This window comes from Phodopus roborovskii, unplaced genomic scaffold (assembly GCF_943737965.1).
Source record: "Phodopus roborovskii unplaced genomic scaffold, PHOROB, whole genome shotgun sequence".
Taxonomy (NCBI): domain Eukaryota; kingdom Metazoa; phylum Chordata; class Mammalia; order Rodentia; family Cricetidae; genus Phodopus; species Phodopus roborovskii.
In genome coordinates this window covers 30,137,620-30,149,058 of record NW_026126434.1, presented here as the reverse complement: position 1 = coordinate 30,149,058, position 11,439 = coordinate 30,137,620, and the positions used below count along the sequence as shown (strand labels likewise).

Genomic DNA, 11,439 nt, shown 5'->3' with positions numbered 1-11,439 from the left:
AAACGGCGGAGGGCGGGAGATGGACAGCTCCTCCCTGTGCATCGTCCAGTAGAGCGGAGGTGGGTGAGTCAGCCAGCCAATCAGAGCCAGACTGGGGGGGCGGGCTTGCAGGCGCGAAGTTGGACCCGGGAATTCCGAAGGAGGAGTCTGCGGGGCGCGCGCGCGCGCCCGCCCGCCAGCGCCGCGCCCTCCGGAAGGCGGCTTCCTGGCTGTCAAACCTCTGCAGGAGCGAGGGGCGCAGGGTGTTGAGTCCCTTCCTGGTGCACCCTGCAAGCACAAAAGGAAACGGTGAGCTCCACTTCGTTGCAGTTAGGGACCTGTCTGCCCCGCCCCTTGTAGGTGACAGCGGATTCCCTTCCCACGGGGGAGGACAGAAGGGGTGCTCCACCTGGATTAGGAAGTTTGACCGCAGGCTTCCCTCCCGGCTCCAGGTTACACAGGTTCGTGTCGCACACACGTCCCTGTAGCAAGACCTTCTCACCCCGCCGGCGTATCCCCAGCTGCCGCTTAAAGCAGCTTTTCCTTGAACAGATTGTTACAGCCTCCCCGCATGTTCTGGGGCCTAAGGATCCGGCTTCACTGAGTCCCCGCAGGTCGCCTTCCTGGTTTTGCATCGCATCGAGACTTTCCTGAAATTTTTTTAAGTCTCATCTCCACAGCAGCTACCGCGTTGCATGCACTTTCAGGCCTCTGGCACTCTTGAAAATCTGTGTTTCCCAAGTTGGCATCACCCACAGTACAGCTGCTGACGTCAGACAGAACTGAACCGAAGCCCACAGTGCATGGCAAAGTAGGAGGCAATGAACTGCTGAGGTGGGACAAGTGGTGCAGAGGGGGCACCCTCCATGCTGCCCTGCTTCCAGCTGCTGCGCATAGGGGGCGGCAGGGGCGGTGATCTCTACACCTTCCACCCCCCATCCAGGTCAGGCTGCACCTATCGGTTGGGCTGCAGGGCTGACCTGTGTGATGTGGCCCTGCGGCCCCAGCAGGAGCCGGGCCTCATCTCTGGGGTACATGCATTGCTGCATGCTGAGCTTCAAGGGGACAACTGGCGGGTCAGCCTGGAGGACCACAGCAGCCAAGGTAAGCAGTGAACAGGCAGCCCCGGTTGGCATGAGGACAGCCTCTGGGACCCCACTACCTGCCTCCCAGAGTCCCTGTCAATCTCTGGGGCAACAGATAAGCAGGATCCCACCCTGGCCTGCCCATCAAAGCTGTGCAGGACTAACCTGCCCAGCTGCTTTAGCTCACAAAGGGATAGGAGGGAGGCGCTGGGGTGTCATCAGTCAAGTGCCAAGTGGAATGTTCTAGTTAGTATTGAGCTTAGACTTGGCTCAGTGTCCAGATTTGCTGAAGCACCTTGTTCCCATTAAAGCGGTGTTCTACTGACCTAGGCCTTCCGTCCTAGCTCAAGGCAGCCAAAATGCCTGGCGTTCACAGTTCTCCTTAGTTTCCTACTAAGTCCTATAGTGTTAAATGTAGGTGGAGCGGATACAGTCAACAGTCTACAGTCAACAATGACAGGAGCAGTGAGTGGTTTGTGTACACTGTGAGCTCAGCACTTCAGAGGCTGAGGCAGGACTGAGTTCTGGGCCAAACTAGGACTCGGTCTTAAAAGAGATGAAAGCCCGGGTCGATTAGTGGTAGATCTGCTCAAGACAGAGCCAGAGCTGGTGGCAGTGCTGGCACAGGCTTTTAGTCCCAGCACTCAGGAGCCAGAGGCAAGGGGATCTCTGTGAGTTTGAGGCCAGCCTAGTCTACAAGAGCGAGTTCCAGGACAGGACAGCTAGGGGTACACATTGAAACCCTTTCTCAAAAAAAAAAAAAAAAAAAAAAAAAAAAAAAGCAGGGACATAGTGAGGAAGCTGTCCATTTGTACTGGCCTCAAGTTTAATGTCCCACCCTGCCATGCTCCCCTAAAACCCAAATTGCCAGGTCATGGTACCTCTCACCAGACATTTGTTTCTGCCTCACCATCAATAGGGACGTTGGTCAATAACATCCGACTCCCAAGAGGCCACAGGCTGGAATTGAGCGATGGTGACCTTCTGACCTTTGGCCCCGAAGGGCAAGCAGGAACCAGCTCCTCTGAATTCTACTTCATGTTCCAACAAGTCCGGGTCAAACCTCAGGACTTTGCGGCCATCACTGTCCCTCGATCTAGGGGAGAAGCTGGGGCTGGTTTCCAGCCAATGGTGCCCCCTCAGGGGGCACCCCAGCGGCCACTCAGCACACTCTCCTCTGCCCCCAAGGCCACACTGATCCTCAACTCCATTGGCAGCCTCAGCAAGCTGCAGCCCCAGCCCCTCACCTTCTCCCGAGGTGGGGGAAGACCACAAAGCCTGGCTGTTGCCACCCAACCTGGAGTGGGAGCCTCTCCTGCTCCTCCCACAAGAAACCGGAGGAAATCGGTTCACAGAGTGTTGGCAGAGCTGGATGATGAAAATGAGGCTTCCCTGAGCCCTCTATCAGTCCTTACTGAACCTAGGAAGAAGCTCTGTGTGGAGAAAGCAGCTCTGGTGTCTAGTGGGTAAGTTGAGTCCTTGCTGTTAATCTCTTGCCAGTGCCTTACACCCTAGACTCATTTTTACAGCCTGAGAAAGAAGTCTTCAAGGTAGGGATGAGGGGTACAGATGACCTCTGGGTTAGTTTTCACCCTTAAATGTATGTTAAGCTACTTGGAGGAATAAATGGGTAGAACAAACAGCCTGGAGAAATGGCTCAGCGGTTAAGAGCACACTGGCTGATCTTCCAGAGGACCCAGGCTCAATTCTCAGAACCCACTACAGTTCTAAAGGATCCAGTGTCCTCTTCTGACCTCTGTGGGTACCCAGCAGATTCACGCTAACAAAAAAATACTCATTTGCATGAAGCTAAAATACAAACTAAAACAAAACAATTTTGGGGGATGGTGGCACAGGAGTGTCTCACATTTCATAGCATGCACCTGACTTGCCCAGGATTGGAGTCCCAGACATGTACATAAAACATTGTTAATTCCCCAAAACTTGATATTTGAGGCAGAATACAGGATTGCCAAGTATGAGACCAACTTGACCCACACTAGATTAAGCAGGTTAGCTACCCAAATTTCTCAGGAACACTCCCAGAACCCCCACACTAATTATATGGGGGGGGCCTTTGTAGCCCCTTGCTGCCACCCACTACCAAACACAGTAACCTGAGTTTGCTGTGATGGCTCAGTGATCAAGAGCTCTTGTTGCTCTCGCAGAGGACCTATGTTCAGCTCACTGCAGTCCCGTGGAATCCAGCAACCTCTCCTGGCCTCTGTAGCTACCAGGCACAAATACTCATACATCCATACAGACAGAACACTTTTTTTTTTTTTTAAAGAAAAGAATGGATCTTAAGAAATGTCTCCTTTCTTAAAGGATGGAATGACCACAATGCTATAGACTGATGAAGGCTGGAGAACCCTCACAACTGAGGTGACAGAAAGAGATGGTTTCCTGCCAAAGATGTTGCTACCTTCAAGTTACCAGTGAGCTGGAATGTGCATTAAAAGGAATCAAGCCTTGTCCCCATGGACAGCTGAATCTCTGCAGCTAGAGCAACCATCACGGAATCCACCCTGGGACTTCCTTATGCCATGGCTAGCACTAAGTCTCTGTGAGTGGCTTTTTGGAGTCTTACCTTTATAACAAAATAAAGAATAAACTGCTTCATCCACATGGGGTTATTTTTATGAGTCTAAGCCTGCTTTCCAAATCACGGGAAGCCTAGACTTGGTATGGTGTGCAGATGGAATTCCCCACAGAAGCACCTGTGGGAACCACACGGCCAGGAATGAGATGGCTCCATGTGTGAAAGCACTTGCTGCCAAGCCTCATCACCCACTTTACATGAGAGAATGTTCACAAGTTGTCCTCATGCTGTGGCACTCACACATGCATACAGTTTTAAAGTGCAGTGTGGTAGCATATTACTATGTTCTCCAGGCCAGTTTGGTCTGCATAAGGTCCTGTCTACAAGAAGAAACACCACAAAGGGTAGGGTTCTGGTGGGGCCGACATGCAGCAAAAATAAGAAAGCTTCAAGACCCGGTTTTTAAGTGGGAATAGATGGCTTTACAGCAGTAAGCATGGGTAGCCTTTAATCCGACATTCTAAAGGTAGAGGCCATCCTGGTCTATAGAGTTCTAGGATAGCCAGGCTACACAAGAGAAACACCTTGCCTACAGGGAAAAAAAGCAACGGCTGCTTCTGTAAGAGGAACCAGGCAAATCTGGTTCCCAGAACCCACTTGGCTGCTCACAACCTACAACTACAGTTCCAGGGTATTCAATGCCCTCTTCCAGGCATCACTTTACATATGACGCACATACATACATGCAGACCAAAAAAAAAAAAAAAGTTTTGTAATTTTAAAAAATAACAAGTTAGGGCTGGAGAGATGGCTGAGTGGTTAAGAGCACTGATTACTCTTCCAGAGGTCCTGAGTTCAATTGCCTGCAACCACATGGTGGCTCACAACCATCTGTAATGAGATCTGGTGCCCTCTTCTGGGCTGCAGGGATACATGCAAGCAGAACACTGCATACAAAATAAACAAAAAAATTAAAACATGAATAACCATTTTAGGCCAGGCAGTGATGGCACAAGAGTCAGGTGGTGAATTTAGAGGACATCCTGGTCTATAAAGTGAGCTCCAAGACAGGACTCTGTTAACATAGAGAACCCCTGTTTTGAAGAGAAAAAAAAATTTTTCTAAAGACATGGGGTTTCTTGTTTGTTTTGTTTTAGTTTAAGCCCATTAGGACTTCAGAATAACATGGGCAAAGCACAAGGCCAGCTGCTGGTGACTGATGGATATGAAATGACTATTCCACCTGCTGGCAAGATGCAATCAATCTAAAGCCTTGGCAGGAATGTAATGTCTTCCTCTATAGGTTGAATTCCAATCCAAGTATCCCTTTGGCGTTTTTGTAACCTCCAGCAGGTTGAATGGCACCTGTTTGAGGACTGCCTGGGTATGAGGAATGATTACTGGGTCTCTATTCCCAGGCTCCATAGTAACTAAAGGAAGACGCACAGCTTAGTGACCTAATGTGTCCCAGGCTTTATTATTTAAAAACAAAACGTTGAGTGACAGGCTCACGATCAACAGCATCACTGAAACTTCCATCTTCCCCCACCCCTTTTATGCTTGTGATCCCTCCTCAGTAAAGGAACTTAATTAACCCCACAGCTGTGATGGCTCCAGGTTCTCTATTTCTTTTCACTTGCCTCAGCTCACCTCATCCCCAGCCAGGGCTGGTGCCTCAGTTTGAATGCATGGGAGAGCCCATAGTAGTAGTGATGGGAACAGAGGTTAAGGCCTCAGCCTCAGGAAAAGGGACTGAAGAGTAGAATGTGGTGAAGTGGGGGCTCCCGTAGCTTGGAGCACCGAAATGGGGCCCTGGGGGCAGAGGAAAGGATACAGGCCCCCCTGGGAAAGGGGACCCGGCAGCCTCATACTCTTCTCGTTGGGTATAGTCGGTGCTTGATCGTTTGCCCTTCTGGCGCCGGTTACAGAACCACACTCGGACCACCTAGGATGTATAATATAGAAGACTGACTTTAGTTCAGGGATGCTGGAGCCAGAGGTAGGGAAAAGAATGGCAATGGGAGGCAGGTACCACAGGTCAGAATCTGGGTACCACAGGGTACTCACATCCTTTTCCAGCCCAAGCTGATCGGCAATGGCGCTGATCTGCTGCAGACTGGGCTTTGGGCACTGCAAAAACATATTCTCCAGATTCCCCCTCACACGATTCTCAATGCTCGTCCGCTTTCTCTTTCGAGCCTGCACCAGGGTCTCAGCTTTGCATATCTGGGCAGGGGAGAGGGGTTTAGGATTTGGCTGGGGAACAGCCCCACACTGAGGTATGACTTGGGAGCTAATTCTAAGGGAGTGTTGACTGAATGTGGCCCCAGAGCCAGGACTTACTACAATGAAAGAACCCTGGAAGGGACGGGAGAGGGACCATCGGGCTTGGACTGCTAGTCTGATGAGAGTGACCCAGGAAGAGAAAACCTGATTAACAAATGCTAAGGCCTTGTGTTCCAATCCTCAGCACTAGAAGGGGAAAAAAGAAACCAATAACAAGACACGGAACTGTGCTGCCTCTAGCTGGAGAGGGAGATTCAAGGAGGGAATGGAAGCAGCAGGCGGGATTGTACCACCGGGAAGGCACTGTGCTTGCTTGCCAGGGCCCCTCACCTCCTGAAGGTTCTCATTGTTGTCGGCTTCCTCCACCCACTTCTCCAGCAGGGGGCGCAGCTTACACATGTTCTTGAAGCTGAGCTGCAGGGCCTCGAAGCGGCAGATGGTAGTCTGGCTGAACACCTTCCCTGGGGAACCGATCAAAAAGAAAGCGAGGGAGCATCAGGGGCCCCTTCTCCTCGAATGCTGGCACCTCTTCCCAGAGGCAGTTCAAGTGTCTAGTTCTCTCCCTCTACACGGGTGAAGGAGCGGTAACGCCTAAAACGCCTGCCCCTTGCACCTACACTGCGAGCTGCAACAGTGGTGGGGTCGAACATGCTAAGGGGAAACCCACCGAAAAGAACGCCCAGGGTGAGCCCCACGTCGGCCTGGGTGTACCCCAAGGTGATCCTCTTCTGCTTCAGAAGCTTGGCAAATTGCTCTAGTTCCTTCTGCAAGGCTTTCACGTCCTGGGACTGCAGTGAGAGACAGGACTTGTGTGAGTCATACAGTAAGCTGTCAGTCTCCACCCCTGGAACCCAGGGGGTGATCTATGAAAAGATCTCAGCAATCCCAGGTTGCCCACTGGTCTGCTTATATGCCATTCCCTCTCTATCCCTTTCTCCCAGCAACTTATCACATACACGACCCAGAGTTCCATGCATTACAACAAATTGTCTAGTATCCCAGCAAATTCCCATCTGCTAACAAATTACCCATAACAGCCCCATTGGCAAAATATTATCCCAGTTTTCAGTAAGTTTTAAGACTATAGAAACAGCCAGGGGCTGTAGAGCAAGCATGCAATCCCCACACTCAAGAGGCAGGCAAGAGGACTACATAGATAGTTCCCTAGCTCAAAACAGGGGCTGGAGAAACAAAGATCATGAGATCCATTGGATCCCCATGCCCTCCCCAGCTCCAAGTTCCCAAACTATGACACAGCACAAGTGGAGATACTGGAACAGGGACCCGGGTCTCTCAAGCCCTGGGGTAATAGGATCCCACACCATCGGCGTTCAGCTCCTTTAGAAATCAAATCCACACACCAGAGAGCAGACCAGTGCTCTCAAGAGCTGACATTCCAGTGTGAGGAGAAATGGGAGTGCTATGTCTGGAGAAAGCTGCGAGGGCAGGATAGCAGGTTGTACCGGTGACAATTTCAATTAAGATGGTAGTGAACCAGTCAGATGAGGCTCCGAAGCTGAGACCTCACCAAACAAACAAAATGGGACTCACATCCTATAAAGTATGGATTTGGTGCTAACGATACAAACATGAGTTTAATCCCGATGCACCCACAGGTTAACAGTGGCAAACATGCACACACAACAAACGTTTGGTTTTCTTTTAAAGTTAAGGCCTGGAGGTGGTGGTGAATGCCTTTGATCCCAGCACTTGGAGGCAGAAGCAGGTGGATCTCTGAGTTTGAGGCCAGCCTGGTCTACAGAGCGAGTTACAGGACAGCCAGAGCTACAGAGAAACCCTGTCTTGGAAAGCAAATGAGAAAAACAAAATAAATAAGGCTATGGCAGACAGTGGTGGAGAAGGCAGAATAGATGGCTGGTTGGTTGAGTGTCCTTTCTAAGGGGCAGACGTAACCTGTGAGTGAACAGAAAACAAAAATGGCGGGAAGTTATTTCAGGCTATCTCTAACAGAAGATGGAAAAGGAGCCTTGAGGGTAGGAGAGGGGCAAGAGCAGGTTGGCAGAGCAAAGGTCCAGGACTGAGAGGGGACACAAGAGCAGGTTGGCAGAGCAAAGGTCCAGGACTGAGAGGGGACAGGAGCAACAGCCATCGAGAAGCATCCCAATGCATTTCCGGAAAGTGTTTCAATGGAAGAAGATTTAATCAGTTCAAACAGACTGAGTTCAACTCCAACAGCTCCTCAAAAGACCAAGTGCCTTCAGCTTTTCTAAATCCCATATTGTAGATTTGGAATAAGGTAAACTACATTTACACCACTAAGACATGAGAAAAACTACTAATGCCTTCCTAGGGGAGTACCAATAGCTAAAAGGACGTGAGATAATAAATAAAGATTGCTAATAATCACTAATTGCTAAGAGATAGGGACTACAGGCTGGCATCTGTGTCTACTCACGCCTCCTCTTCTTAATGGCTAATCACCTACACTTGCTTTCCAGTGTTGCTGAGCATCTATCTGTGGCAGCCCCTTTCCAGGGGTGGCTGGAGGCTATCAGCTGATCAACAAAGCCTACCACGCACAGAATGGTCTAGAAATGGCATGGAGATTAACTTCTCCTACCCGAGTGTGTAGGTTTCTTGTTTACAACTTAAGGAAGTCAGGCTGAAATGGGCCAAATCTGCATGCAGCTCCACTACACTTAGTGTAAAAGGGTGGCTCACACATGGGTCCAAGGCACAAGGCAGGGGACGCACAGGCGGTAAACTTGACTGGAGGTGAACCCAACCCTACTGTGTCCAGAGCTCCTATCAGTAGCCAGTCACACCCAAGCTTCTGAGTAACAATAACTCCAGGGTAGGCAACACTTTCACCCTCCAGCCATGCTTAACCCTAAAGCCAAGGTCCTGGGTCTGCTAGGGATCCATGTCCCCAGACGGGAAGTGCAGTGTGAGGAGCAGCTGAATCCCAAACACAGCTGCACAGCCAGGCCCAGAAAGCAACCAACCGACATGACAAGGGCCAGGCTGGAACAATCCAGGCCAGTTCCCGATTCCTGCGACTCTGACTTCTAGTTCAAACCCTGCTTTTCCGGAACAGGCAGCCACCACAACCCCTTCTTTGATAGGAAAGCTCCCAGTCCCCTTCACTGCCGCCTCTGCCAGGGCAGCCATATCCCCTCCACGTTCCCAGATCCATCTCACTTACCTCTTCGGGACTTGGTTCCACCTTCTCCAACTTCACGGGGACACTGGGCCTGGCATTACAGGGACCAGGGGAGGACCCTTCCGAGTTACTCTCCACTCCTGCCTGGCCCTCAGGCTGCGAAGTCTCCAGACCAACTTGAGGCACCAGACCCAGTCCAACCTGAGGTCCACAGTATGCCATCCCTCCACAGAATTCATAAGGTGGGGGACAAGGGGAAATCCCCAGCACTTCTGAGCCTGGACCAACCCCTGGCCCGATCCCAGGACCACCTGGTGGTCCTTGGAAGCTTAGCCAGGTTCGAGGGTCCACCCAGCCTGGCTCCAGCCCTCCTGACCCATCACCCCCACCAGGTGGGGGTGAGAAGGCAAAGTCTGAAGCCAGGTGTCCAGCCATGGGGAAGGCGGGCACCCCAAGCCGGGGGCCTGACCAACGGAGAGCTCACCTAGGGACTGTTTAAACCTCTCCCTCCCCAATCCCACCCTCTAGCCTTGACCTCTGGCCCCGCCCCCTGGATGGGTGGAGGAGTAGGCAATGGGGGTGGGAGAAACTGAGGCGATAGATGTTTGCCTGAGTCTGGAAGCGGAAGGCTGGGGACATCCTGAGGGAGCAACCTTTAGGGCAGGACCCCAGGGGGCCTTCATTTTCAACTCTCCAGGTCTACTCACACCTACCTTGCCCCCCCACCTCCCCCAAACACCGACCAGGATCCCTTCCACACCTCCACCACATTCCTCAGGGAAGCAGCGCTTGTGTCTCCCATCCAACCACAAAGCCTCTTGTTACGGTTCCCGGTTCCCTCTCTGCCTCTCACAGCAGCCCACCCACATTTATTGAATGCCATGTCCCAAGCATTTCTGGGGCCACCCCTCATTTCTTTCGCTTACACAAGCGCACCGCTAGCCGCCTGCCCACCCTTCTAGAATTCTAGGTTCTAGATATTGTTGTCCACCCTATCTCCGGGGGCAGGCGGCAGGACAAGGCAGCACTCCATACCAAGCCCTCCAGACCTTAGAGACTCCTTACCATGGGACCCACCCCAGCCCCAAATCCATAGTCCCCATAGAGGTACTGGCTCTGAATTCTGAGCGTTCATCTTCCAACCCAAATTGTCTAGAGGCAAAATGACAAACTAATCAGTCGGGGGGCTCCCCATAACCCACCCCCAGTTGTAAGGCCTGCACTCAGGCCCACAGTCCCCTCACAGTCAAGACCTAGGCATCTCCTTCCTCAGTAGGCTCAGTCCTCCCTCCCCCACCTCCCCAACCCAGGCCTCCAGCCTAGTTCCTGGGTGGAGAAACCCAAAGGGTGGTAGGTGTGTAGAGGAAAAAAAAAAAAAAAAAAAAAAACTGACTTCTGGTTCAAAGAAGCCTGGGAGGGACTGGGGGGAAGGGTCAGGACAATGGCCTTGGCTGGACAATCCTGGTCCCCAGAGGGGGCAGCTCTAACCCTAAACAAGTGCTCAACCCTTGAATGGGCCTGGATGGCTCCCCTGGGGACAACTTCCTGCTCCCCAACCCCCCCACCCCTAGTCCCCTCACACAAGGATCCCCTTAGAGTTCTTCAGAGCTCTTTCCAATCCCTCAAAGACTGAGCATCAGAGATCAGCTTGGTACCCAACCTCCCTTCCTCTCCGGACTCTGGTGTTCAGCCTACCCTCCCCCAGTCCCACAGGCTGAGGGATACCTTTGTTTCGGGGTCTTGGCTGTCGGAAAGAGGCCAAGGGATAGGATTAGGAGGAGGGGTGCAGGAAGCCTACCTTTAGCTTTCCTAGAGGGATTTTTCTGGGCCTGGCCTGAGAATCCTCCAAGATCCCGATGCTGGCCTGGTGCTTAGTAATGTTTGCAAGAGAATAGCCCTCTGAGTGCCTGTCTGCAAGGGATGATGTTTGTCTGTCTGCTCTGACACCTTGCCCTAAATGAAGACTCCAGGGTGGATCACACAGCTCCCAAAAGGCTCTGGGCCAAAGCACCCCACAGTGTAGACAGCCAGATCAGAGTTCTGAGCCTGGGCCCTGACCTCCATTTGGCTACTCCAAGTCAAGCCCCGCCTGAGGCTGTTGGCTCTAGCTGCCTTTGGGGGTCTGAGTGTTCCTTAAGGAGTCTCCCATCAGTAGTCAGCAGTCTTCAGCATTTATTTATGAGAAGGATCATTACTAGGTTGTCCCAGCCTCTCAAGAGCTGGGATAACTCGGATGACAGCACGAGCAATGACCACACCCAACTCCCTGAGACTCTTTTAAAAATTACATTGCTGGGTGTTGGTGGCGCACACCTTTAATCCCAGCACTCAGGAGGCAGAGGCAGAGGGATCTCTGTGAGTTCAAGACCAACCTGGTCTACAAGAGCTAGTTAACCCTGTCTCAAAAAAAAAAAAAAAAAGTG

General features: G+C 51.7%; 2 protein-coding genes across 2 annotated transcripts; one reads left to right on the top strand and one right to left on the bottom strand.

The window, feature by feature from the left end:
* Positions 1-164: 164 nt before the first annotated feature.
* Tcf19 (transcription factor 19) lies at positions 165-3,690 on the top strand. The gene is made up of 4 exons (XM_051187368.1): positions 165-288; positions 532-1,083; positions 1,984-2,530; positions 3,393-3,690. The coding sequence occupies exons 2-4, from the start codon at positions 846-848 to the stop codon at positions 3,400-3,402; spliced, it is 795 nt and encodes a 264-aa protein (XP_051043325.1). The 5' UTR covers positions 165-288; positions 532-845; the 3' UTR covers positions 3,403-3,690.
* A 1,557-nt stretch (positions 3,691-5,247) lies between these two features.
* Positions 5,248-9,487, bottom strand: Pou5f1 (POU class 5 homeobox 1). The gene is made up of 5 exons (XM_051186565.1): positions 9,059-9,487; positions 6,560-6,680; positions 6,223-6,353; positions 5,674-5,832; positions 5,248-5,551 (listed from the first exon to the last, which is right to left on the bottom strand). Exons 1-5 carry the CDS (start codon positions 9,449-9,451, stop codon positions 5,282-5,284), a joined length of 1,074 nt encoding a protein of 357 aa, XP_051042522.1. The 5' UTR covers positions 9,452-9,487; the 3' UTR covers positions 5,248-5,281.
* Between the last annotated feature and the right edge of the window lie 1,952 nt (positions 9,488-11,439).

What these genes read in the sequence shown, in the direction of transcription:
- Tcf19 (XM_051187368.1), top strand. Translation starts at nt 846, where the DNA reads ATGCTGCCCTGCTTCCAGCTGCTGCGCATAGGGGGCGGCAGGGGCGGT. An exon ending in GGAGGACCACAGCAGCCAAG is followed by an intron (nt 1,084 to 1,983) that starts GTAAGCAGTGAA and finishes CACCATCAATAG; the next exon opens with GGACGTTGGTCAATAACATC.
- Pou5f1 (XM_051186565.1), bottom strand. Translation starts at nt 9,451, where the DNA reads ATGGCTGGACACCTGGCTTCAGACTTTGCCTTCTCACCCCCACCTGGT. An exon ending in CACCCTGGGCGTTCTTTTCG is followed by an intron (nt 6,354 to 6,559) that starts GTGGGTTTCCCC and finishes TCGGTTCCCCAG; the next exon opens with GGAAGGTGTTCAGCCAGACT. An exon ending in AGCTTGGGCTGGAAAAGGAT is followed by an intron (nt 5,552 to 5,673) that starts GTGAGTACCCTG and finishes TATACATCCTAG; the next exon opens with GTGGTCCGAGTGTGGTTCTG.